The 25,857-nt window shown below is 44.2% G+C and overlaps 2 protein-coding genes across 2 annotated transcripts in view; both read right to left on the reverse strand.

Moving 5' to 3' along the window:
• ano2a (anoctamin 2a) overlaps positions 1-2,902 on the reverse strand; it is a 48,577-nt gene extending 45,675 nt beyond the window's left edge. The window contains exon 1 of the mRNA XM_079502301.1: positions 2,843-2,902. Coding sequence (XP_079358427.1) covers positions 2,843-2,867 — 25 coding nt within the window. The 5' untranslated portion in view covers positions 2,868-2,902. The remainder of the gene's footprint in view (positions 1-2,842) is intronic.
• A 965-nt stretch (positions 2,903-3,867) lies between these two features.
• Positions 3,868-25,857, reverse strand: part of vwf (von Willebrand factor) — a 46,150-nt gene continuing 24,160 nt past the window's right edge. Inside the window, exons 32-53 of the mRNA XM_079501745.1 lie at positions 23,366-23,509; positions 22,135-22,299; positions 21,720-21,766; positions 20,797-20,974; positions 18,859-19,115; positions 18,069-18,261; positions 16,725-17,081; positions 16,202-16,440; positions 15,593-15,695; positions 14,235-14,306; positions 13,636-13,740; positions 10,668-10,873; positions 10,204-10,353; positions 9,833-9,949; positions 8,340-8,520; positions 7,563-7,606; positions 7,248-7,364; positions 6,537-6,635; positions 5,547-5,675; positions 4,955-4,994; positions 4,756-4,853; positions 3,868-4,589 (exon numbers count right to left, since the gene is read on the reverse strand). Of these exons, the coding sequence (XP_079357871.1) occupies positions 4,404-4,589; positions 4,756-4,853; positions 4,955-4,994; positions 5,547-5,675; positions 6,537-6,635; positions 7,248-7,364; positions 7,563-7,606; positions 8,340-8,520; positions 9,833-9,949; positions 10,204-10,353; positions 10,668-10,873; positions 13,636-13,740; positions 14,235-14,306; positions 15,593-15,695; positions 16,202-16,440; positions 16,725-17,081; positions 18,069-18,261; positions 18,859-19,115; positions 20,797-20,974; positions 21,720-21,766; positions 22,135-22,299; positions 23,366-23,509 (3,227 nt within the window). The 3' untranslated portion in view covers positions 3,868-4,403. The remainder of the gene's footprint in view (positions 4,590-4,755; positions 4,854-4,954; positions 4,995-5,546; positions 5,676-6,536; positions 6,636-7,247; positions 7,365-7,562; positions 7,607-8,339; positions 8,521-9,832; positions 9,950-10,203; positions 10,354-10,667; positions 10,874-13,635; positions 13,741-14,234; positions 14,307-15,592; positions 15,696-16,201; positions 16,441-16,724; positions 17,082-18,068; positions 18,262-18,858; positions 19,116-20,796; positions 20,975-21,719; positions 21,767-22,134; positions 22,300-23,365; positions 23,510-25,857) is intronic.

The following is a 25,857-nucleotide window of genomic DNA, read 5'->3' on the forward strand; positions in this document are numbered from 1 at the left end:
ACACACACACACACAAATGAGCAAATACACTCACGCAAGCAATTTTAATTTGGAATTCTGTGATAATTCGGGGGATTAAGGCTGAACTTTCACTGATCAAGAATGCCTTTCATCTGCGTAACCTATACTGTCCCATGATCATCATGACCTGTCCACCATATGGGTTTTTATAAAGGTCAATTAAACCAATTGCTTTCCATTGAAAGGAATTGCTTTCCAAGGAAAGAAGTAGCCTACTCAATATTTGACTTACTGTAAGTAAAAGTATAAATACCACCATGTAGAAATCTGTTACGAGTAGTCCTGGCAGCAGTAAAAGTAAAAACTTAATATATTAGAATCAAAATATACTTAAAGCACCAAAAGAAATAGGTCAACAATACAAATGACGTTAGTTTTGTGGATTCATTTACATTTAATGCGTGGCCCCAGTGCCCCCCACAAAATTACTTAATACTACTTAATATTCACCAGAACCCCCACCACGGGACTCGGGCAATCAATTAATACAGTTGCAACCACTATATTATTGGCAAGTATATATTTCATACAACTTAAGTTCAAAAGTTGTGAACTATCCCTTTAAATGCCATTCATAGACATATTCAAAGCACAGCTCAAGACCCACCTCTTTAATCTTGAGTTTTTAAACTGTTTGTTCTTACCCATGTGTGTGTTCCTATTCACGCTTAAACAGCGACGGCTCCAGAAAATTGTGACTGGGGGTGCTATGGGGGGGCTGGCTATTTAGAGGGGGGGCTAATGAATCTTGGTTTACATAGAAGTAAGTCAATTGGGCTTGTTTTGAGGGTGGGCTTAGGGGGGGAGGGGGGGGCGGTTGGCTAAGCCTCCACAAGAGGGGGCTAAAGACCCCCTTGCCCCCCCCTGGAGCCGTCCCTGCGCTTAAAGGACAACTTTAGTTTTTTTCAACCAAGGTTCATGTTTTAGGTTGTTATTAGAGAAAGTAAAAGATGAGTGTTAATTTTTTTTAATTTGCTGCTTTCTTTCATTTTAGGGATTTTAGCTGTTTTTGACAGGGGGACGGGGCATTTCATTTGATTTTTTTTACAACATTTTATAGCGATTTCTTTTTTTATCATTTACTATAGTCCTACTAGACCCCAAGAAATTACATCTGGCCACAAAATTTGCACAGGATCTACTGAATGTGAAGGTAGCCTACTGGGGAAAAGCCACACTGTGTGTCATATAGGCTCAATATGTACGTTTGACACATTCAGTAGATCCCGTGATCTTTTCAGCCCCACGTTCGAATGCCCCCGCCCCCCCTGTCAAAAACAGCTAAAATCCCTAAAACGAAAGAAAGCAGCAAATGAAAAAAAAACAACACTCATCTTTTACTTTCTCTAATAACAACCTAAAACATAAAAAACTAAAGTTGACCTTTAATGCCATGCCTGTTTTACTGCTGTTTTTTTGCTCTTTGCTATTGCTTTTTATTGTTGTTTTTATGCTCTTTGCTATTGTTTTTTATCGTATTAAGGCTTTTTGCTTGCTTTATTGCTATACTATACGTTTGTGTTTTTGAGGGGCGCCTATATACAGGTGTAATAATGGTTGTTTTTAGTTCAATGTTTGTTTTTAAAACGCCATTGACAATGAAGGGAACATTTACGTCATCTTGTCCCTAACACTTAAATGCCATTAACAACAAAAAAAATGTTTGTTTTGCATCACCATTACATCACCTAATCAACATGAGTTAGACTTGAATATATTAGCGCCCCTCGCTTCACACGGGTGCGTGATTTTGATCTTTTGCCCTGTAAAGCACTTTGCGTTGCATTTTATGACATGAAAGGTGCTATAAATAAAGTTTATTATTATTATTATTGGCAATGAAGGGAAAATTTACGTCATATGTAGACGAGCAAATTAATCGGCTAACCAATCACATAAATTCAGTTGTTCATGCAGATGATGTATGATGATGTATAATGATAAGAGCGCCCCTCACTTCACACAGGTGTGATTGTCTTTTAACATTTTAACAGCACACATTTTGTGGGGTCACTGGCAGGCTGGCACAAACAATTTTCAGATGCAATTTTCACTGCGACCAAATAAATATTAACTTTGATATGAAAAGGTTTAAGAACCACTGAACTATAATACACCTAATTCATTGATTCTGTTATAGCCTATTTATATATAGGCTTATTATAGGCTAGTAAATCAATATTAATCTGCAAAGTAACTAAAGGCATCAAATAAACGTAGTGTAGGCCTACTAAAAAATATACAATATTTGTCCCAAATATTTTTGTCAAAGCAGAAAATAGAAATACTCTACTTAAATAAAGTAGACCCAATAGCCCATATCTCAAAAGTGTAGCTACTTATATTAGTGAATCTCCATGATCCATGGTTTCCAAGTGGCCCTGATGCATTCCTCTCTCACACACATGCTCTAGGCTACTCTCTCTTTAAGTGCGTCTTTATCTCAAGATGAGGCGCAACAGTTGTCTGACACTGCACGCACACAATCAGATATAGAATAGATGGTTGAAGAACATAACCAAAAAACACATTTATTTTCCCGCAATATAGATTTTAAAACAGTATAGCCTCCTAATTTGCCTTTTTGCCATTCTGACAAATAGCCAGCTAGGCTACATCTACATCATCATGTGCCATTGGTGCGTCATGGAATTACCTGGCGCATACAGGTCTACGGAGCGGAAGACACCACGGTCACCGACGGATTTCAATTAATACAAGTATAGGCATGGATAAAGCACCCACACATTCGTGCAGTTTCTGGTAGCTTGCCTTATATTACATAATTGTTAAAGGAAAGACAGAAAAGACGCGCACTTACCAGTGCCCGTGGAGAATCTGTTCATTGCTTATTATCGAGGTGACAGAGATGCGCTGAGATGGTGGACAATCCCCGCGGCGCGCGCTCCCGTTCCAGGCTTAACGCAGGACACGCGCAGGGGCTAATTCCCTGGAGGCTCCAGTCCAGAGGGAGGGCAGGGCACGCCAAGGTGTGCATGATTGGAGGCAGGCAGCACCAGTGACAGTGGAAGTTGTAGAAAATACTTATAGTTGAAATAAAATATATATAAAAAAATGTCAAGCATGCATAGATGTGCATTAACATTCACACATTCATAGCCTATATTGATTGATTGATTGATTGAAGAATTTATTAACAGTTTGCAGAATTACAGTACATTTCAAGCACAAACTCAATACAAAGGCTGTTAACTGTGAGTGGACGACCCAATTAAGCATTACACTTGTTTCCAATAGGGTCCACCATGTTCAAATCATCAAAACATTTAGAGACGTACAAATAGACACTTCTATAGACAGAACAGGAATTCATCATAAAGGAGGTAAAAAGGGAAAAGAAATATATACAGTGAGGGGAAAAAAGGGGGGGGCGGGGGGGGGATTCAGATTTTACGGGGGCCAGTTTCGAATTGCAGCCATCCGTAGGTGCCCTTTGAGAGCGGTATCGATATCGATGGCGATCGCGGAGGAAACCATGCAAGGCAATACCAACCTGCTCATCGGGAGCAATTAGGAGCAATAGGAGGCAGTTGCTTTACTGATGATAACAAGCGCTTCCAAACTCTGACACTTAGGAAAATGATATCATCTGCAAGGAATTTCTTGACAGGAAGTAGCTTATAACATGTCTACTGTGGATTTTTGAGTGGTGCAACCACTCCAAGGAACATCAATGTCCCTATGTCCATCCCTATGTCCGTCCGTCCCTATGTTTAGGGTACCAACAGGGGGCGCTGTTGCACCACTCACTTCAGACTGGTCTGACTTTTTCTGATATATACTGTAATGCTTACACACTGAACAAATTTCACACAGGCAAATAAGTAGTGTTTGCAGGAGTTTGTAATGTTTATTCTATATTATGTAAATGTTTATATGGATAGTTACACATGCACAAACTGTATACCATCTACACAAGGGGTATAGGCAACCTTAGGCACTATAGTGCCAAAGTCATTGGCACAAAGGAGGGTGATCACTGGCATACTGGTGAGAGTATTTTTGGTCCCTCACAGTTGTATGTAAATTACATCCATTGTACATTCATTAAAACTTTGAACTCTGACTGGGGACGGAGTCTGGGAGATAGAGGGTTATTGTTCTAATATAATAATTATTAATTATCATTATTAATGAAAATAATGATAATAATGATCATTATAACATTGTGAAAGAAAATATTTAAAAAGAAGGAAAAACATTATATGTATATATAAATATGTTGGAATTTTTTATGTGGTGTCATAAAAAATGAAGTTGATATGGCACACTGACCATCTAGAAAATGAAAACACATTTAAACAAAGGTTGCAGACCCCTGATCTACACTCTCACATAAAAAACTCTCTCTCTCTCTCTCTCTAGGTGCAGTGTTTGGACAAACAGTCACACGAGGTGACAGACAGGACCGTGTGTTGGCTCACAGTGCCATTGGAACACATCAGTGGCACAGTGAGAGACTCCGTAGCCACGGCTGCACAGCACACGCACTCCTGCTCCACGCCGGCGGTCTCCAGTGAATATATGGATTTGCTGCGACACTTCCCCTATAAGAAACAACAACACAACAACAACACAGGCTGAGAACTGGGAGAGGTACAACACTGTGGTTATGATTCACCGAGTTATGTAGGCTAATCCACCGAGGCCACATGCTTTGACCTTTATCCATGAACATTTGTGTGTGTGTGAGTGCGTTGCCTTGTCTCTCACCTCACAATAGTGCAATTCTATCTGGTGCTCTGACTGACAGTCACCCACTTTGACGTAATTGAGTGTTCCCACCGTGTTCCTGCACTCAGGCTCCGTACCTGCACACAGTCAGCAAGACAAAACTCTTATTAAGTTGCTTTAATCTGAAGAGAGGGAGCACGTATTTTGAAAAGCACATTCTCTGCAGTAGGCTACTTACATATCTCACAGCAGCTGGTTCCTAATTGGCTAACTTTCCCCTGAAAGCAACAACAGAAAAGGTTAAGAGGTGTGAGATTGCTTTGTTCCTTCTGTTTGTTTGTGTTGATTTCGTCAACTAATACTATGACAAAAAATGTTCGTCGACTACCTTTTTTCACTGACAAAAACTAAAAGGAAACTAAATGAAAACTAAGATATGATGACTTAAACTAACACTAAATATATTGACAACAAATAAAAACTAGACAAAAATGTTAGGAAGGGACTAGTGGACAAGAGATCCAGTATAAGTCATTTTACACTTGGTTGCATGCGGAAAATAGCAGATCTACAAGCTCGCGTCGCAGCGTAGATTGGATATTTTCAGCAAGTGTAAAATCAGTCATTACGACGGCATCAAGGCCCTCCAAAATTCATTTTAGAAAAAAACTGCATGTTATTTAGTCGATTAAAACTAGACTAACACTAAGACATGGTGTATACCAGTGACTAAAATGTGACTAAAACTAAAATCAAAATCTGCTGTCAAAATCAACAGTGGTTTAGTGCGGATATAACAGAGCAGGATGAAGATCATGTCATAGCTGTACCCCGTGGTCCAGGCATGCCTGGCGGTCAAAGGGAGAGCAGTTGGTCACACTGGTCCGCAACTCCAGATAGCCTTTATCGTTCACACTGCAGGCATACCGGTTACAGCCGTCCTGCTCTGTCGCGTTCACCTACGGAGAGACATGCATGTCATGATAACACATTGCTAATCTGTCAAGACCTGATTCCTCCGAGCTACGCTATACTGAATCTGTCGGCAGCGGCATTCGGAACGTGTATACATTGTTGTTAGTGGGAATGAAAACATAGGCGCCCCACCGAAAAAGGAAGGCGGGGCAAACGGGCAACATCCTGCTGTCCGCATTCTGTTTGGCACCGGCCCCAGAGGTCAATTCAAAGGAAAACAGGGCGCTGTTTTAAAAAAAAATGCTGATGGGTTCTCAGATTGCTCGCGTTGGTATCAGAAATTATGCATTCTGATGTGCCCTAATTTCTTTTTTTCTCTCTTTTTTTCTCGCTTTTTACCCTTTTTCTCCCCAATTTAGTCGTTATGCCAATTGATTCCTCCCGTCTGTGTATTGTCACTACTGTTGTATCTTACCCGGCTCATCTGCCAGCGTGGAGCCCCCACTGAGAGGACCTATACAAACTTTGTCCTACTCCTCCTGACCAACACTCCCCACTGACAGGTGCGGCCCCAGCATAGAGTATGTGCAGTGACAAATATCAACATCCTAGCCCGGCTTTTCTCCCCCGAACAAGGGTCAATTGTGTTCTTATAGACAGTTGACAAGCCAGATGGATTCGAACCCCCAGGCTTGCCATTGTAGGCAATATTTAATTTTTTTGTCATTATAGGGAACAGTTTTGAAAAGAAAACAGCCAATCTACAAGCTTACAACACGTCGCCCACTCGCCTGACACATTGTGAGCTTGTAGATTACGTATTTTTGGCTCATTTTCGGCTCTGCCACATAATTGAAGTATAAATCTAACCTAGTGATCAAACCGGCATGGTTCCTACTTCCTACCTTCACAGTGATGGTGGGTCCATCCGGTTGTTCTAAGATGCAGGCTGTGGGGACACACTGGGCACAGCAGGTGTATGGCTCCTGCTTTGGACTGTAGCCCTGGAACACCATGCACAGGTCACGCAGTAAGTAACACCATGCACAGGTCACGCAGTAAGTAACACCATGCACAGGTCACGCAGTAAGTACAGGCAGTCACATTTAATACAGTAAAATCCTCTACAGGATGATTGATGCTAGGTTTGTATCCTATAGTTTTTCTGAGGCACTAAATTGTTCTATTTTCACTCTACTTGTTTGATTTATCTTGTTGTTTGTTGACTAGGGTTAACCCTCCTATCTCCCAGGCTTACTCTGGACAAAAGCATTGGCTAAATGCCTACATTTTTAATCAGTCTATTGAGGAATCAACTTGCCATACTGAAGAGGCCTGGAGAGATTCATATTTTACGTTGATGGCTGAGAACGTCATTCCAGGGTGACAGAAAATGCTTTGGAAAAAATGGCATAAGATGATGTTGATGATGATGATGATGATGATGATGATGATGATGATGATGATGATGATGATGATGTTGATGATGATGATGATGTTGATGAGGATGATGATGATGATGATGATGATGATGATGCAAGTGACAGCATATATGATGACAGCAATGATGATGAAGATGATGGTGACAGTGGCTCAGTAAGGCTGATGAAGGGTACCTTAGGGCAGGCGGCGCAGGTGGTCGTTTTGCAGGACAGTTTGTATTTGGTCACTGCTCCTTCTTCCACCGAACACTCACAATTTGTGCACGTGTCTACCATCACCCTCGTCCCTGGCTACACACACACACACACACACACACACACACACACACACACACACACACACACACACACACACACACACACACACACACACACGTTAATGCACACAAACAAATTGAGTGGGAATATTAAAAGAAAATAGCCATCCAGAGATTCCAGACACATTTATTATACATACATATCCAAACAAGAACATATCATATTACGTACCTTGATTATCATGGTTTGGTTAAAGACGCAGGCATTCATGGGCGCTGTAGAAAGAGCAGCACAAATAAAGCAATGATTCTATTACCCTGTATCATTATGGCATAGTAATCAGTTAATGGTTAATGTGGTTAAACGCTAACGTGACATGGATGCGTTCCAGGTCTCAATGGATTAAGAGTGATTTATAAGACAGTGTCGCATGGCGAAAATAGGTGTGATCAGCCATTCTTATATATTTATTTTTTAAATTTTTTAACATTTCGTCTATAATGACATGCCCAAATTACAGACACCAGGTTGATAGTGTTAAAGCCTTAGGCTGCTTTCTGCAGTCATATACTGTAATCCTAAATCTCTTCCATGTTGGCAATGGAACAGTAGACTTGGCCATCTATAATACCAGGGAGCCCTCTGTTGGCTAGATGAGGGAGGTACATTTAGTTATTAACCATGGTATATATGTGTGTGTGTGTGTGTGTGTGTGTGTGTGTGTGTGTGTGTGTGTGTGTGTGTGTGTGTGTGTGTGTGTGTGTGTGTGTGTGTGTGTGTGTGTGTGTGTGTGTGTGTGTGTGTGTGTGTGTGTGTGTGTGTGTGTGTGTGTGTGTGTGTGTGTGTGTGTGTGTGTGTGTGTGTGTGTGTGTGTGTGTGTGTGTGTGTGTATGTGTGTGTGTGTGTGTGTGTGTGTGTGTGTGTGTGTGTGTGTGTGTGTGTGTATGTGTGTGTGTGTGTGTGTGTGTGTGTGTGTGTGTGTGTGTGTGTGTGTGTGTCTCTACTTGCCACACTGGCAGCGGGGGCAGCATTCCTGGTGGTCACAGCGTAACTCTGTTCCTAACGGGCAGGTTGGGGTTTCAATCTGTGAGCAGCTGGCGTTGGACGAAGTGATGAAGAGCTCTTCGTTTGCCCTCACGCACTCATGGAAGAGACACTTATCCTCTGGGGACTGCCACTTCTCACCTACCTGAACGCACACAGAGATGACGGGATTAGGTGAACCAAAAGACATGTATCAAGCATTTCTGTTCATATTTGTTTCCTGCGGGGGGATATTCTTTATGGTCTTGAGCGCCCAGGAGAGTACGGAGCCCCAGAGTGGCCATGGTAAGAAAAATAAATGATCTTAGGACGAGATATTATCTTGTCCGGACGAGATATTATCTTGTCCGGACGAGATCATATCTTGTCCGGACGAGATATTATCTTTATTATCTCGTCCGGACAAGATAATTTATTCTTCTTACCATGGCCACTCAGGGGCTCCGTAGAAGAGACACGTTTCAGGTACCTGACGACAAAAACCCGCGAGGGTCGAAACGTCTCTTCTTCAAATAAAGTAAGCTCGGAGCTCAAGAGCTGTGTGCAACTGCCTTTCTTTTTCATTGTACGTATCTTTTGTTCAGCACCAATCATTTTTTGAGATGTGCCAATTTTTTATGGTCCCTGGGGAGGGGGAATTTCTTTTACTGCTTCATTACCTTTTCGGTGTGTGAGACACACACCAATTATTAAGTATAAATCTAGCATTTGGGGTTAAGTGTCTTGCTCAAGGACACTTGAGCCGAGGGTCGAACCTGTGACCTTCCGATTCCCAAACAGCCCTAACCTCTACGGCTATGCACTACCCTCTGTACCCAGTCAGCAACAGCCCACATTTATCTTTATTCCTTAATCTTTACAATTGATTGAGTTTTCTTTGCGTTTACTGTATAATGAAGGAGACTCATTATAACAAATAGCTAAATGAAAAGAGCTGAGTGAAAGAGCAATAATTATATTATATTTGACCACTGTGGATTACATACTGCAGCCTTATCCATTCGAGTGTACAAATGTAACCACATGGACCTGTACAGATCCATCTGGTTACATTTGTACACTGTTAAGCCTTTATGTCAAATTAAAGGGATATTTCACTTTCAAAAAAGCTTTTGGTCATTTTATCATCTACTCAGGCTCATGTGAACGCCCCTGACAGTTTTTAAGTTGCTCGATTCAGTATTTAGATATTTGATATATTTTTTTATTTAAATGAAAAGGAAAAGCATCATCGAAAGCTTCATAAAACATGGTTAAAATGGAAGTTGAAGTTACAATGGCATGGGTTTGTATAGGAAGGGGGTGGGGTAGCTGTGAAATGAATATCAAATATCTAAATACTGAATCAAGCAACTTAAAAACTGTCTGGGGTGTTCACAGATACCTGAGTGGACGAAATGTTTTTTTTAAAGTGAACAATCCCTTTAAGAGTGAGTATTATTACATTACACACATACTCGTCTAAGTTGTCGGCCTGTTAGTGTGTCACCCCGCATCTCTCCCTCTGACTCCACACAGCTGGTTTGCCTGCATCTCCCACAGCACTCCCCCTCCGATGGCGTGTATGACAGGCCCTGTAATGTACAACAACATTCACATTAAATAACATCACAATGCGTGTGTTTTGCACTCTGTATACAGTATGCATGTGTTTGTGTGCAGAGTATGTACTAGCTATTTCTATGTTTGTATACAGTATGTATAGGCATGCTAATAAATGTGTACTGTACATTGTAAAATGGATACATTTACTGTGTGCGTGTGTGCGTGCGTGCGTGCGTGCGTGCGTGCGTGCGTGCGTGCGTGCGTGCGCGTGTGTGTGTCTCACAGTGGAGCAGGTCCGGTCACAGACAGGCGGGGTGCACTGAGCGATGTGCAGAGATGTGTGTTTGTCCTGCTGCTGAGTGCAGCTGCACTTCTCACACCCTTCGTCCCATTGGCTGCCCACCGGGTAGACCACGCCCCCTACCACACACACCTGGACAGACAAATGGTACACATTGTTAACTCATGGATGGATAGTGTAAGAGACTTGACTTATATAATGTAGCCTCGCAGACATGGTGTGACATTTCAAAATCATATTCTGTAAGTATTTGACTGATTTGCCATTCTTTTCATGTTGTTTTTGTTTTTGCACACACACACACACACACACACACACACACACACACACACACACACACACACACACACACACACACACACACACACACACACACACACACACACACACACACACACACACACACACACACACACACACACACACACACACACACACACACACACCTTGTCCGGCAAGCAGTCGGTCTCTGTGCATCCACAGTCGTTGGTGGAGGAAGAAGTAGTGAAACCAGGCGGACAGGAGTGTGTGGAATTCTGGCAGTCACACACACATTCATACACATCACAGCACTTTGTCTTCTTGACTGACAGCTGGCGGTGGGCGGGACAAGTTGGTTGAGCTTTCTGAGCGCAGTCTTCCTTTTTACACACTGAGAAAGGATAATGGGGCAAGAGAGATTTGGAACAGTGCATGTACAGGTGTGTGGAAATGTTTACAGCTGTGACGCAAGCGCATCACAGCTGTGGCTCAAAGTGGCTCAAACGAGAATAACACTACTGTGTTAATATTTGCTGTTATCGGTCAAATCGGCAAAATCTGTATCTGCAAATAAAACTGACATTAACCGATTTTTTATCTGTTGTTGATAAGCATACATTTAGCATCGGCTATGCCTATGTGTGTTCGTTATCTGTAGTCTACCAAGCTGTAGATTCTGAACATTTATTTCTTGTATTGAAGATTTATAGTTTCCCTGGCACAAAAGGGGGAAATAAAAACAACAAAAACTAAAACATATATCGGTATCAGTATCGGTTATCGGCTAAATTGTTATTTTAAACATCGGTATCGGTCAAGAATTTCCATATCGTTGTATCCCTACTGTTAACTAGGAGCGGCGGTGGCTCAGGGGTAGAGTGGCCGGATCGTAACCGCAAGGTTGCCAGTTCGAACGCAGAGTTAGTGTCGAAGTGTCCTTGAGCAAGACACTGAACTCCTAATTGCTCCCGATATGCAGGTTGGTACCAGCCTTGCATGGTTTCCTCTGTCATCGGTGTATGAGTGGGTGAATGTAATGCACAATCTATGTAAAGCGCCTTGGATAAAGGCGCTATATAAATGCACCATTTCTACTACTACTACTAATAATAATAATAATAATAATCTTCAGGTCATTTCACAGAAACTCTTGTCACAGTGTTTACAGAGGTATGGTTTTTCTCCAGTGTGGATACGCTGGTGTTTTTTCAGATTACCTGACATAGTAAAACTCTTGTCACACTGTTTACAGTGGTATGGTTTCTCACCAGTGTGGAGACGCAGGTGTGTCTTAAGACTACACAACTGACTAAAACTCCTGTCACACTGTTTACAGTGGTATGGTTTTTCTCCAGTGTGGAGATACAGGTGTGCCTTCAGACGTTCTAACCTACTGAAACTCTTGTCACACTGTTGACAGATGTGGGCTTTCTTTCCTGTGTAACTCGGCTGATTTGTCTTTACTTCTCCCACCAGAGCTAAATTCTTGGAAAACTGTTGATGACTGAATTATTTTGGTTCATCTGTGTCTCTTTGGTTCTGGCTGGTTTATTTGCTGTTTATTTGCTGACAGGCCGCTGAAGGGATCTGTTCATTCCTCAGTGTTTGGCAGTAGAGGTCGTTGTGGCTGCTCTTCATGGGTTCATGGAGGGAGGTGGAGGCACAGGAATATGGACACTCAGAACAGGATACCTGAGTCTGGACATATTGGGCCTCACTTCTTCCTTCCATCAAATGTTATAAATGGACTGTGATGAGAATGTTCTAGGTTCCTCAGATGGGGTTGGACAATAGTCGTTTATACTACAGTATATCACTCTCTCCCTCTTCTCTGTGTCTCTCTTCACTCACTCCTGCTGTGTTGTGTTGTGTCTCCTAGAAATGCAAATCTGCGCAGGCCGTCCATTTTTGAGAGATTTCCTACACTATGTTAGGGGTGATGTCATAGTATGACATCATTACTATGACATCATCACTATGACATCATCACTATGACGGCAGAGATCCACATAGAAGCCATGTGGTTGCATCTGTCTGTCCATCTCTGAACAGCTCATCTCAGACACCACTGGACTGATCATGTCAAGGACAGAGGTCCTTTGACGAATTCTTGAGCGATTCCCTCCCTCCCTACCATAATGCCGAATTTCGTGGAAAACGACAACAAAGTATTGATGTTTGTCAATATTCCAGTAGATAATGAGGCAAAACAATTAGGTCTAATTAAAAGGTTTATTTGAAGATAATACAAAATTGAGAATAAGTCCAAAAGTAAAGTACAACGATGAATCCAAAAATAATAGCTGTGCAAGCAGCCGATGAACCGTACAGAAGTAGTGTCGCACTTGTTCCTCGGTTGTTAGTCTGGCATATTAGCTCCCTTCACTTTGGCTGCCCTCAGATTATATAGAGGATGATTTCACAACACAGATGATTTCACAATATCACCGATACCGAGCCGGCACAAGAATATTCCGTAGCCTTTCCAAAGTTTCTACCAAAACACATTAGTCATCCTTTTCTCAGAACCTTCCAGAACATTAATACTGCCAGAACATTTGGATACTGCCAAAAGGTCGACTTGACATGACAACAAGTTATCGTACTGCACAGAGCATCATACCATATTCCCCACCCAACCAATTCTGATCTTGAGGGAGTAATCAGAACATCTGTGGTGTTGCAACACTGGACTGGTTCAGATGGAAACCACATGTCACACAAAGGACACAGTGCTGGGACCACATGAATACACTCAGTCAGAGAACAAATTGAAGCATACATAGGTCAAAGGGTTAATAGAATATACACCTGTTTATATAGAATGATACGCCTCTATATGTATGATTCCTATACAAAAGAACTGCCAAAACTGCGAAACATGGCAGAACCTGTACGAAAATAATAAGGGTTCTTCGCCCCTTCGGGCTTTACCTCTAATAATAATCATATTAATGATGATGATGATGATGATGATGATGATGATGATGATGATGATGATGATGATGATGATGATGATGATGATGATGATGATGATGATGATAATAATAATAATAATAATGTAATATTTTAAGTAGTTCAGTAATAATAATTGAAAGAAATGTCAAGGCATTTCAATAAAAAGGCTAATATACTAGATTGAGTGCAGCTTACCACACTCGTACACGGGCTGACATTCCCCAGGGTTTTTCAGAACCACATTCTGTCCATCATCGCAGGTGGGCACCTCAGGCAGATCACAGCTCACCAGATCACACACTGCAGGTGGAAGAAAATGTCTACTGTTCAGCGCATGGTGCAATACCTACTGATGGCCATATCTACCAGTCTACTGTTCAGCGCATGGTGCAATACCTACTGATGGCCATATCTACCAGTCTAGTAAAGTACATTATACAAGGATTCTGGTTTACTCAGAGTGAAAAAAGAGGAAGAGAATGTTTGCCTATTACAATGGAACATTTAGTTAGAATAAGAGGGCTGTGACACAAATGTTGGGCAAACAATTTATTGGTTTCCTGAGCTGAATAGTTTAAAAACGTTGTTTATTTATTTGGGGTTTTCTGCCTTTATTTGGATAGAGTGACAAGGAACAGGTAGAGAGACGGGGAGCAACATACAGGGAAGGTCGTCGGGCTCAGGAATCGAACCCGCGACTTGCTGTCAGGTGAGCCTATGTGGTTTGTGCCTTATCCACTCGGCCAGCGGCACCCCTATAATGATGGTATAATACAATAAGACATGATACATACCACACTCGTATTCAGGACAGCACTTTGACTCTCGCTTCTCCCTCAGGATCTCACACGCTCCACACACTGGAGCTACACACACACACACACACACACACACACACACACACACACACACACACACACACACACACACACACACACATTTGTACGCACGCACACAGGCACACACAATCATATACTGGTGCTTTGTAAAAGTCCACAATGCAACACTAATGGTAATACTCCTAGAAGTATAAACTGTAGATATCTATAATGTGTACCATAATACGCTGATCAACATCACTTTGTCCAAAGTAATGCGTTGTCAATGCAGTAACCCTGGCAATGTTGGGCAAACTGATAACGTGTGGTGTAGCATAATGGGTGTCCATCCATCCATCCATCCATCCATCCATCCATCTTCAACCGCTTATCCGTAGTCGGGTCGCGGGGGCAACAGCTCCACCAGAGTGCTCCAGACTTCCCTCTCCAGAGCAACATTAGTGACTTCCTCCTGGGGGATTCCGAGACGTTCCAAGGCCAGTGAGTCGATGTGTTTCCTCCAACTGCGCCTTGGTCTGCCCCGGGGTCTCCTCCCAGTGGGACGTGCGTCGAGGACCTCCCTATGAGGACGCCCGAGAGGCATCCTCATAACTAGAGTTTCTCTAGTGTGACTGAACTTCTCACCCTATCTCTAAGGTCTTTAGGAATATTACCCTCATGCAAGAAATTACAGGAGGCCTTAGTTATTGAAATGTATTAAGGACAAAAGGTTTACCAAATATGACTGCATAGTAGAATCATCCCAACAGAGTCCAAGTACGGAGAAAACATGGTGACTTATATATACCTGGTGTGTATGTGTGTGTGTGTGTGTGTGTATGTGTATGTGTGTGTGTGTGTGTGTGTGTGTGTGTGTGTGTGTGTGTGTGCGTGTGCGTGTGCGTGTGTGTGTGTGTGTGTGTGTGTGTGTGTGTGTGTGTGTGCGCGCGCTCGTGCGTGCATGCGTGCGTGCGTGCGTGTGACGTGCGTATAAATCAATATTCACATTCTGCCTTTCTGTAGAGTACAATAGTTTTCCAATTCAAAGGTTTCCCTATACAATGATCTCCAACTTGAATGGATCCTAAAGATCAGCTGAGGTCACCAACAGAGTTACGGTTGTCCAGGTTTCCCAAAGGAATGCGATGACAAACCAACTAGTATGGGGTGTTTCCAGGCCTCTCTGCGTGTACGCTACCAAGTTAATTGTATGCATACATATTATGTGCCATATAATATCTATGTAATATGTATGTATTTGTAATATGGGGGCATGTAATATACTACAGTGGTGCTTCACGTCGGCTTTTCTATAAAAAGCAGAGAGCACTTGCCTTTGGCATCATTGCAGGGCCGGGCAGTGCAGTTGATGTGTTGTTGGTCCAGACACATACAGATCAAACATGGACTGTCATCTGGTACCCAGCTCTGCATGTACTGTATAGACACACACGTCCATAAACATGTCATGTCACATTGCACTGTCACTGTGTTGTCATTTTACAAAACGCACACTGGAGGGCAGTCACAGACCAGCTGAGCTATAAACATGAAGAAAGGCTGCCTCAAGGTGATTATGATTGATTGATTGATTTTTCTTTATTTAAGTGTCATGCTTCCATGCAAATGTCAGACATTGAGTTAGAGATTTAATAGGCTATATTATAAACGTCATTAAGTAATTGCGGACAGGGTGACATACAGTGCTTTTACACATAGACAGAAAGCCTCATTACAATAAAAAGTAGTGCTTTAATGGAGCCTTTGTGGCTAAACAAGTTAACACAACCACAACGGCCTGTGTTTGATTCCCAACAGGAATGTTGCCCGACATAAAGCAACAACGGGCTGAAGACATCATTTAAAAACTATATACAAAACAAAAAAGTATTTTTTCTTGCAGCCTTTTCAGTCCCCCACGCCCCATTTCTTTTGTGTCTTACCGTGCGTGTGTGTCCGTGCTGGTCAAAACACTGGTCACATGATTCCCGTGTCACACACTTGCCGTGATTCATGACCAGCCCTGCGGCGCAGAAGCAGCCCTCTGTGGGCGTGTCCATGCAGAGCGACTCGTTGCCCCTGGCAACCGCCCAGTCGCCCCGCAGCGGTCGCACGCTGCCGCACTCCTCCACGCACCCGGTCCGACACGCGTCGTACTCCCTGGAGCTGGGACACTGCATGGCTGTAGCGCACGCACACACACGCACACGCACACACACACACACACACACACACACACACACACACACACACACACACACACACACACACACACACACATCCAGTAACAATGCTAATGTTTGAAACTGTGAAGTTTTAAGTAGTATAGTGTGTGTGTGTGTGTGTGTGTGTGTGTGTGTGTGTGTGTGTGTGTGTGTGTGTGTGTGTGTGTGTGTGTGTGTGTGTGAGTGTGTGTTACACATATTCGTATATGCAGGCATACAAGCATCATGTATGCTGACTTACGGCAGAGCGTAAGAGGGCTCCTCCAGTCCACACACACTCCACTCTGTCTGCAGAAGTGAGCATAGGTGGCGATGATCTCGCACACGTCCGACTCCTTGCACGCCTCCTCGCACTTGGTCACGAACACCTCGACGGGCACGTGGGCGTGGCACGGCTCAAACACCTCGGAACGCAGGGCCTTACAGCGTGGCACCATGGAACCGTGGGTCAGTAGACATGTGGTTGCAACCGCAATCTGAGGCTCACACAGGCCGTCTTCTGCGGCTGCCGTCCAGTCCCAGATGAAGGCCTGCTGGTCGGAGGTCAGCGTGCCGTTTCGGAGAGAGAGCGTGTTGACCTCTGTCTCCCCGCAGCCACCTGAGAGAGAGAGAGACAGAGAGGAGAGAGAAAGAGAGAGAGGAGAGAAATACAGACAATGACTGCCATGTATGTTTTCTAAGTTGTCTGCCTGACAACTCAATCGATACGCATTATGTCACGCACCAAAAACAGCAGATTTACAAACTCACAGTCACAACGCACTGCAACGCGGCACATTGTGAGCTTGTAGATCTGCTATTTTCTATGCATGTCACTGGCACGCAAGTAAGAATAAATCAAATTATATTTGCTTGGAACATACAGTATTGGGTGTTTTTTTTATTATTCTTTTTTTAACACTTTCCTTGTGGAACCCGCTAAACCCAACTTTTTTCCCATTGTCTTTCCCTGCTAAACACGCTAAACCCGTCTTTCGTTTTATATGTTTAATTCTCCGTTTTTGAGTGGTGCAACCACTCCCTTACGGAGCTATGTGTGTGGGTGGCTGTGTGGCTGGGTGGGTGTAACCCACATAATCGGAAATCGACCTATCACTGGCTTGCAGGGGCTTCTGGGAAGTTGATGCTCAATGCGTGCCAACGGGCAATGGTGGCGCAGAGTGGAGCACCCCTCCTTCGCTCTTTGTTGTTGATCCGCAGTTTGGATTACATTTCAACACGACGACAAACGATCACAACATTTTAAGGTGGATTTTTTCGTGAAACGGACGTACATGCGAGACCGGGCGATGCTTCAAAGGTTAGTGTAAATCCCTGCAGTGAACCATATATCACGGTAAGTGTTAATCACGGAGAGTGTTAAGATATTTTTGGGGCTTGTTTTGCGTTTATTTGATAGTGTACAGTAAGTTGACAGGAAATGGGGAGAGAGAGATGGGGAGTGACACGCAGCAAAGGTCGTCGAGATCAGGAGTCGGACCCACGACACGCTGTCAGGCTTTATTAGCAGCCTATAGGTGCCTGGACCGTGCTAGGCCGGCCCGGGCCACATATCAGGTGTTTCCTCTCGCGCCGAGTGACCTACCACAGAGCCCTCCGGTGTGGCTGACATTGGCAGCGCTGAGGAGTGTGATGGTGAACTCGTTGCTCTGGGGGGTGAAGGACAGCGTGTAGCCTCCGCGCTCCGACCTCAGCTGCAGCATGACGCCGCCGTAGCGCACCACCTCCAAACCCGCATGCCTCCACGGCAGTGCCAGCACCTCGCGGTTGATCTCCACCTGCGCAAAAACACAGCGTGTACCGTATGCAACACTGCACAAACGTACGCAGGTACAGTATGTGTAAGTGCATCCCTGTGCGGTGCACGCACACACACATGCTTGCAAGCACGTACACATATGTAATATTAGGCCCAATTAAACACACACCAATGAACCGCAAGTCCTTGCAACGAAACGGTTGCTTGCGAGTAGTTGCATGTAGTTGCATGAAACCATTTTCCCCATGCTGGCAGTTGCAAGGAGTTGCATTGGTATGACATGTCCTTAAAACTGTTTTGTTGCAAGGAGATGCAAGGAGTTGCGACTAGTGGTTACTAGTGGTTTGGCCTTATGGCATTACTAAAGTTGCACATGATAGTAGGTAACTGTAACCTACTATGGCTGGCAGTGGCAACATGCGCACATATACCGTAGGCTACCTATACATGCGTGTGCACACACACACACACACACACACACACATACACAGACACACGCACGCACGCACGCACGCACGCACGCACGCACGCACGCACGCACGCACGCACGCACGCACGCACGCACGCACGCACGCACACACACACGCACGCACGCACACACACAGCCTGTACCCACCGTCATGTCGTCCTTCAGCAGCAGTGTATACTCTCCGTCATGTACTTCCATGGTCTTCATGCAGGCCTGGCTGTAACTGTCGGACGTCTGGCACCGCCCACTGTGTAGCGTGGCGGCTGACGCCGCCGCCACACCCCCGTCGTCTCCCGTGCCGGTGACAGTGAGCAGCGTGTAGGAGCAGGCGCCCACGCCCTGCAGTCTCAGAGCCACGCTGTCGAACCTCACCACGTGATTGGTGGAGCTGCCCATGCACATGCCTGTCAACGTCAGCCCGGTGCGAAGCAAAATATTACATTATGACCAGTGGTCACCATAAATAGACTTGGACGTCTGCCAACTGCGTCATGCTAAAGATAACAAAGTCGAGTTTCTACATCTGTGGAATCCTTAAGGATTCTACACATGTCTTCTAAATCATGACAGTTTTCTGAAAAAACTGTTCCTATTTCTATATCAGTGGTTCTCAAACCTTTTTCAAGTCAAGGACCCCAAAAATATATGTAATTGGCCCGCGGACCCCCATCTGAAAATATGTTGTTCCAGGGCACCCCCCAGAAGCAAAGATATGAGTTAAAAACGCTGTGAAAGAATATATTCAAAGATTTGCACACGTTTTCACGATTTTTCAAAAAATAGCAGATCTATATGAGCTTGTATATCTGCTATCAATAGCTAACGTTTAAAATAATGGTTAAAGTGGTTCAAAGCTAAAGCGACCCAGATGCGTTGCAGGTCTCAATGGGTTAAAGCCGCAGGTTTAACGTCCTACCCAGGACTCGAAGCCTGGTCTCCTGTCGGTGTGTGGGAGACCAAAATGTCTGCCTCTCCGACAAGAGGGAATCCCCACTTGGCCAGGGCAAAGTATTCATGAGTTTGAAATGTTGTCCTACACCTGCCATGTTGGGGACCAACACAGGTGTTTCAATATGTCTGATTGGCATTGAACTAATGTTCTACGCCACCTGTGTTTGTCCGCAACATGGCGTGTTGCATTCACATGTAATGTGCATTAATATGCACTGTGCCGTCCAACTAAACAAATAAAGTAAAGTAAAGATCAGCTATTTTCATCAATGTCCCCACCACCCCATTTTAGAGGTAGCCTATTAAAAGGGTTTTAAAAGTCTTTACATTTTCACTTTAGACATGTGCAAGATACCCTGTATACACTTATACTGTATCTGCGACATGTTTTGTGCTATTATTGAATTTGAATCCTGAAAAGTAACAGTTTTGGACGAAGGCATGAGGTACCGCCCCACAGAGACGATATGTTTGAATTGATATCTATACAAGCTTACAATACAATGCACCGAGACGCATTGATATGGTCTCTCAGTCGGTCAGAAACCTAGCCGATCTATACAAGCTTACAATGCACCGAGACGCATTGATATGGCCTCTGTCGGTCAGAACTCAGAAACCTAGCCGATCTATACGAGCTTACAATGCACCGAGACGCATTGATATGGTCTCTGTCGGTCAGAAACCTAGCCGATCTATACAAGCTTACAGTACAATGCACCGAGACGCACTGATATGGTCTCTGTCGGTCAGAAACCTAACCGATCTATACAAGCTTACAATGATATGGTCTCTGTCGGTCAGAAACCTAACCGATCTATACAAGCTTACAATGATATGGTCTCTGTCGGTCAGAAACCTAGCCGATCTATACAAGCTTACAATGCACGAGACGCATTGATATGGTCTCTGTCGGTCAGAAACCTAGCCGATCTATACAAGCTTACAATGCACTGAGACGCATTGATATGGTCTCTGTCGGTCAGAAAGCACCGAGACGCATTTTTGCAAAGGCTTTCTTAAAGTGAAAGTTGGTTACGTTTGTCTTTAGGTTTTATAAAGTAACGGTTTTGGACATGCATGTTTACATGTAAGCAATGATATTTCCTCATCCATTATGTGAGGTGTACTCACAGGGGCACTCCCAGTGGCAACCACACGTGTCCTGGACTCTCACAGGTGGCATGGCGTTCCGACAGGCCGGAGGCTCCAGTTTGTCACAGTTCACCATGTGGCTGCGGAGGGTGATGGTCCCGTTGGGATGGCAGAGGACAGAGTGGCATCCGCCGGACAGCAGCCAAGACTCACCAGGCTAGGGACCAGTGGTGGGAAAAGTAGTCAATTGTTTTACTTTAAGTAATACTGCAATGTATCAAAATTGATATGAGTACAGTAAAAGTTTTGGTATAAAGATTTACTTAAAGTACCAAAACAATATATATAAATTTAAATGCGTCGCGAGAACTTGTTGTAGATCGGCTATTTCAAATGGCCGAAATGTATATAGGGCTGCAGTGATTAGTGTATATTTAGTAATAATAATCCAACTCTAAAAAGTAACTAGTAGCTAAAGTTTTCAAATAAATGTAGTGGAGTAAAAGTACAATATAGTATGCCTTTGAGATGTAGTGGAGTAGAAGTAAAAGTACAATATAGTATGACTTTGGAGTAGAAGTAAAAGTACAGACATTTTGAAATACTCCACTAAAGTAAAAAATACCTCAAAATTGTACTTACTGTAAGTAAATGTACTTTACTACTTTTTACACCACTGCTGTGCTAGGGACATGAGTAACTAATCACGCACAGACACAGACACAGACACAGACACACACACACACACACACACACACACACACACACACACACACACACACACACACACACACACACACACCCACACACAAACACACACACACACACACACACACACACACACCCGCAGGCACAGAAACAGATACTCTTGTATAGACACACACACAGACAGACACACAAAACAAAGAAACAGCGATAGATCTATATTCTATATCAGCTTAGTTCATTGGACATTTACTCACCTTTCTCTGATTCCCATCATCGTCAACACAAACCCCAGGTGGACCAGCTGCGAATCATAATACAACGTTGTCAACATCAGAACAACACACTGTCTTTTAAAATGGTTTCACTGGTTTGCAACCAATTTATTTTACTTCGCTGAGGCAGTATAAACCATGCCAGTTTGATTGATTGTCATCTATTTAGTAGTGCACACAAGTGTGCAAGAGGGTGCATCTGTGTGTGTATGGCTGTGTGTATGTGTGTGTGTGTGTGTGTGTGTGTGTGTGTGTGTGTGTGTGTGTGTGTGTGTGTGTGTGTGTGTGTGTGTGTGTGTGTGTGTGTGTGTGTGTGTGTGTGTGTGTGTGTGTGTGTGTGTGTGTGTGTGTGTGTGTGCGAGCGCGCATGTGTGTGTGCGTGTGTGCGTGAGCCCACCGCTGCATATTTTCTCCATATAGTTGTGGTCTAGAGTCAAGAGCATCAGCAGTTGATCCATGCTGCGCAGGTGCAGAGTGTTGTCTTGGTTGCCAGGGCCAGCAAGCACGCTCAGTTCACTCTTGTCATAATGTGGTCCTATCCCAATGGGGAACACCGACACACCTGTGGGAGGAGGTCCGTTAAAACACAAGAGGCACAAGTCGATCTAAAAAACAACTAGAAAAAGTGCCACAGGTCTCCACAGGAGGCACATGCCTCCACCAGGATAATAGTGTTTGTGATGTTTGGACAAAAAGTGCAGGAGTAAAATAAAAAGTTCAGTGTATACATAATGTTTAGAAGTGTGCAAACAAAGTTGTACACAGATCGGTGCAGTTATACAGTAGGTGAAAACATGAATTGGCCTGTTGTATCGCCACCATGAGGCTGATTGGATTTTTTTAAGTGCCACTTCTTCCTCTGCCTAGTGGGAATGTGCATGAATAATTTCACGGAAATTGCACGCTGTGTTCAAGATTTTAGGCATTTTGTTCAAAATGGACCAATCCTGCAAACTTTGGAAGGCAATCTTAGCCAATCGGGATGGAATATGGAAAAGTGGACAGATCCATGTTGATCACATGACTATATAGATATTGTATAACGATTTGCGTGATGTATGGAAAAAAAATGTATGAAAGAAAAAATGTATGAAAAAAAATGTGTGAAAAAAAATGTATGAAAAACTAAATTAAAAATGTTTGTAAAAAAATATTATATTAGTGAATACTGTTCACTGGAATGCAGAATCACAATCAGCTTTATTGTCACATCACAGTTTTACAGGTAAAAAAGTGGTTGAAATTTGTTTTTGTGCAGAAGGTAAGGAGATCAAGGCAGGCACAAAAAAACATATTTACACACAGATGGGATATACAGTATATAAAGGTGCATGAGCATAGAGCATGAGCATTTGGATGTATTAATATTATATTAATATATTTTAATATATGGGGGGATGTGTGTGTGTGTGTGTGTGTGTGTGTGTGTGTGTGTGTGTGTGTGTGTGTGTGTGTGTGTGTGTGTGTGTGTGTGTGTGTGTGTGTGTGTGTGTGTGTGTGTGTGTGTGTGTGTGTGTGTGTGTGTGTGTGTGTGTGTGTGTGTGTGTGTGTGTGTGTGTGTGTGTGTGTGTATATATATATATATTCAGAACTATTCTTCCTTATTGAAGGGGTTGGCAAGGTCTTACCCGCTATCAGCGCCTCATTCGCTGCTTCTTGGACGTAATCAGTTGACCTGTCTGTCACCAGCATCACCACTGCCTTGGGCACCCATGGGCGGCCACCGCTGCTTGGTGAGATGGCTGTCTGAACAGCAAAACGCAGCGCAGAGCCTGCATGGGCACATGTCAAATCAGATGCCATTTGTATTGTACATTTGCATACTGTAGCACAAGGAAATTCACAGGAGAGATGCATCGGGAAATGAAGTAACAAAATAATGTCTAATAGTGCTCTGTAGTAGAGTGAGGGGCAAACGGTGAGGTTGGGATAAGACCGATAAGATATTAAAAGGGCAAATGTGTTGATAATAATAATAATGGACTGCATTTTTCTATGGACTACGAGCTTAATCAAAGCGCTTACAATGGTCCATTCATTCATACATTGGGAGGTGAAGCGGCGAACAGTCAACGCCAGCGTCCTCACTTCCCACATTCACACACCAATGGTGGCAACCACTGGAGGCAAGGTGGGGTGTCTTGCCTAAGGACACTTCGACATGTAGAGCCGAGATTCGAACCGCCGACCCATGGATCATTGGACTCTACCTCCTCTACCTCCTGAGCCACAGTGTTAACCAATAACCTCTTAAATCCTATACTGATTGATTCCCAAGGGCTACATTAAATATCTCGATGGAAAAAAGCTGATCTACAAGTTCACACCGCGCCATGCGCTGTCAGCTTGTAGAGTCGCTATTTCTTCAGTGATAGTGAATAGTACATAATCCATTGTTTGTTTGCATGCAGGGGCAGCTTTGGTAGTGCTGCAGTGTGCATGTTACCTAGTGCAGGAGCAGCTTTGGTAGTGGTGCTGTGCATGTTACCTAGTGCAGGGGCAGCTTTGGTAGTGGTGCTGTGCATGTTACCTAGTGCAGGAGCAGCTTTGGTAGTGGTGCTGTGCATGTTACCTAGTGCAGGGGCAGCTTTGGTAGAGGTGCTGTGCATGTTACCTAGTGCAGGGGCAGCTTTGGTAGAGGTGCTGTGCATGTTACCTAGTGCAGGGGCAGCTTTGGTAGTGGTGCTGTGCATGTTACCTAGTGCAGGAGCAGCTTTGGTAGTGGTGCTGTGCATGTTACCTAGTGCAGGGGCAGCTTTGGTAGTGGTGCTGTGCATGTTACCTAGTGCAGGGGCAGCTTTGGTAGTGGTGCTGTGCATGTTACCTAGTGCAGGGGCAGCTTTGGTAGTGGTGCTGTGCATGTTACCTAGTGCAGGGGCAGCTTTGGTAGTGGTGCTGTGCATGTTACCTAGTGCAGGAGCAGCTTTGGTAGTGGTGCTGTGCATGTTACCTAGTGCAGGGGCAGCTTTGGTAGTGGTGCTGTGCATGTTACCTAGTGCAGGGGCAGCTTTGGTAGTGGTGCTGTGCATGTTACCTAGTGCAGGGGCAGCTTTGGTAGTGGTGCTGTGCATGTTACCTAGTGCAGGGGCAGCTTTGGTAGAGGTGCTGTGCATGTTACCTAGTGCAGGGGCAGCTTTGGTAGTGGTGCTGTGCATGTTACCTAGTGCAGGAGCAGCTTTGGTAGTGGTGCTGTGCATGTTACCTAGTGCAGGGGCAGCTTTGGTAGTGGTGCTGTGCATGTTACCTAGTGCAGGGGCAGCTTTGGTAGTGGTGCTGTGCATGTTACCTAGTGCAGGGGCAGCTTTGGTAGTGGTGCTGTGCATGTTACCTAGTGCAGGGGCAGCTTTGGTAGTGGTGCTGTGCATGTTACCTAGTGCAGGGGCAGCTTTGGTAGTGGTGCTGTGTGCATGTTACCTAGTGCAGGGGCAGCTTAGGTAGTGGTGCAGTGTGCATGTTACCTAGTGCAGGGGCAGCTTAGGTAGTGGTGCTGTGCATGTTACCTAGTGCAGGGGCAGCTTTGGTAGTGGTGCAGTGTGCATGTTACCTAGTGCAGGGGCAGCTTAGGTAGTGGTGCTGTGCATGTTACCTAGTGCAGGGGCAGCTTTGGTAGTGGTGCTGTGTGCATGTTACCTAGTGCAGGGGCAGCTTAGGTAGTGGTGCTGTGCATGTTACCTAGTGCAGGGGCAGCTTTGGTAGTGGTGCTGTGCATGTTACCTAGTGCAGGAGCAGCTTTGGTAGTGGTGCTGTGCATGTTACCTAGTGCAGGGGCAGCTTTGGTAGTGGTGCTGTGCATGTTACCTAGTGCAGGGGCAGCTTTGGTAGTGGTGCTGTGCATGTTACCTAGTGCAGGGGCAGCTTTGGTAGTGTTGCTGTGCATGTTACCTAGTGCAGGGGCAGCTTTGGTAGTGGTGCTGTGCATGTTACCTAGTGCAGGGGCAGCTTTGGTAGTGGTGCTGTGCATGTTACCTAGTGCAGGGGCAGCTTTGGTAGTGGTGCTGTGCATGTTACCTAGTGCAGGGGCAGCTTTGGTAGTGGTGCTGTGCATGTTACCTAGTGCAGGGGCAGCTTTGGTAGTGTTGCTGTGCATGTTACCTAGTGCAGGGGCAGCTTTGGTAGTGGT

This window comes from Electrona antarctica, assembly GCF_951216825.1.
Source record: "Electrona antarctica genome assembly, chromosome: 5".
In the NCBI taxonomy this organism is placed as follows: domain Eukaryota; kingdom Metazoa; phylum Chordata; class Actinopteri; order Myctophiformes; family Myctophidae; genus Electrona; species Electrona antarctica.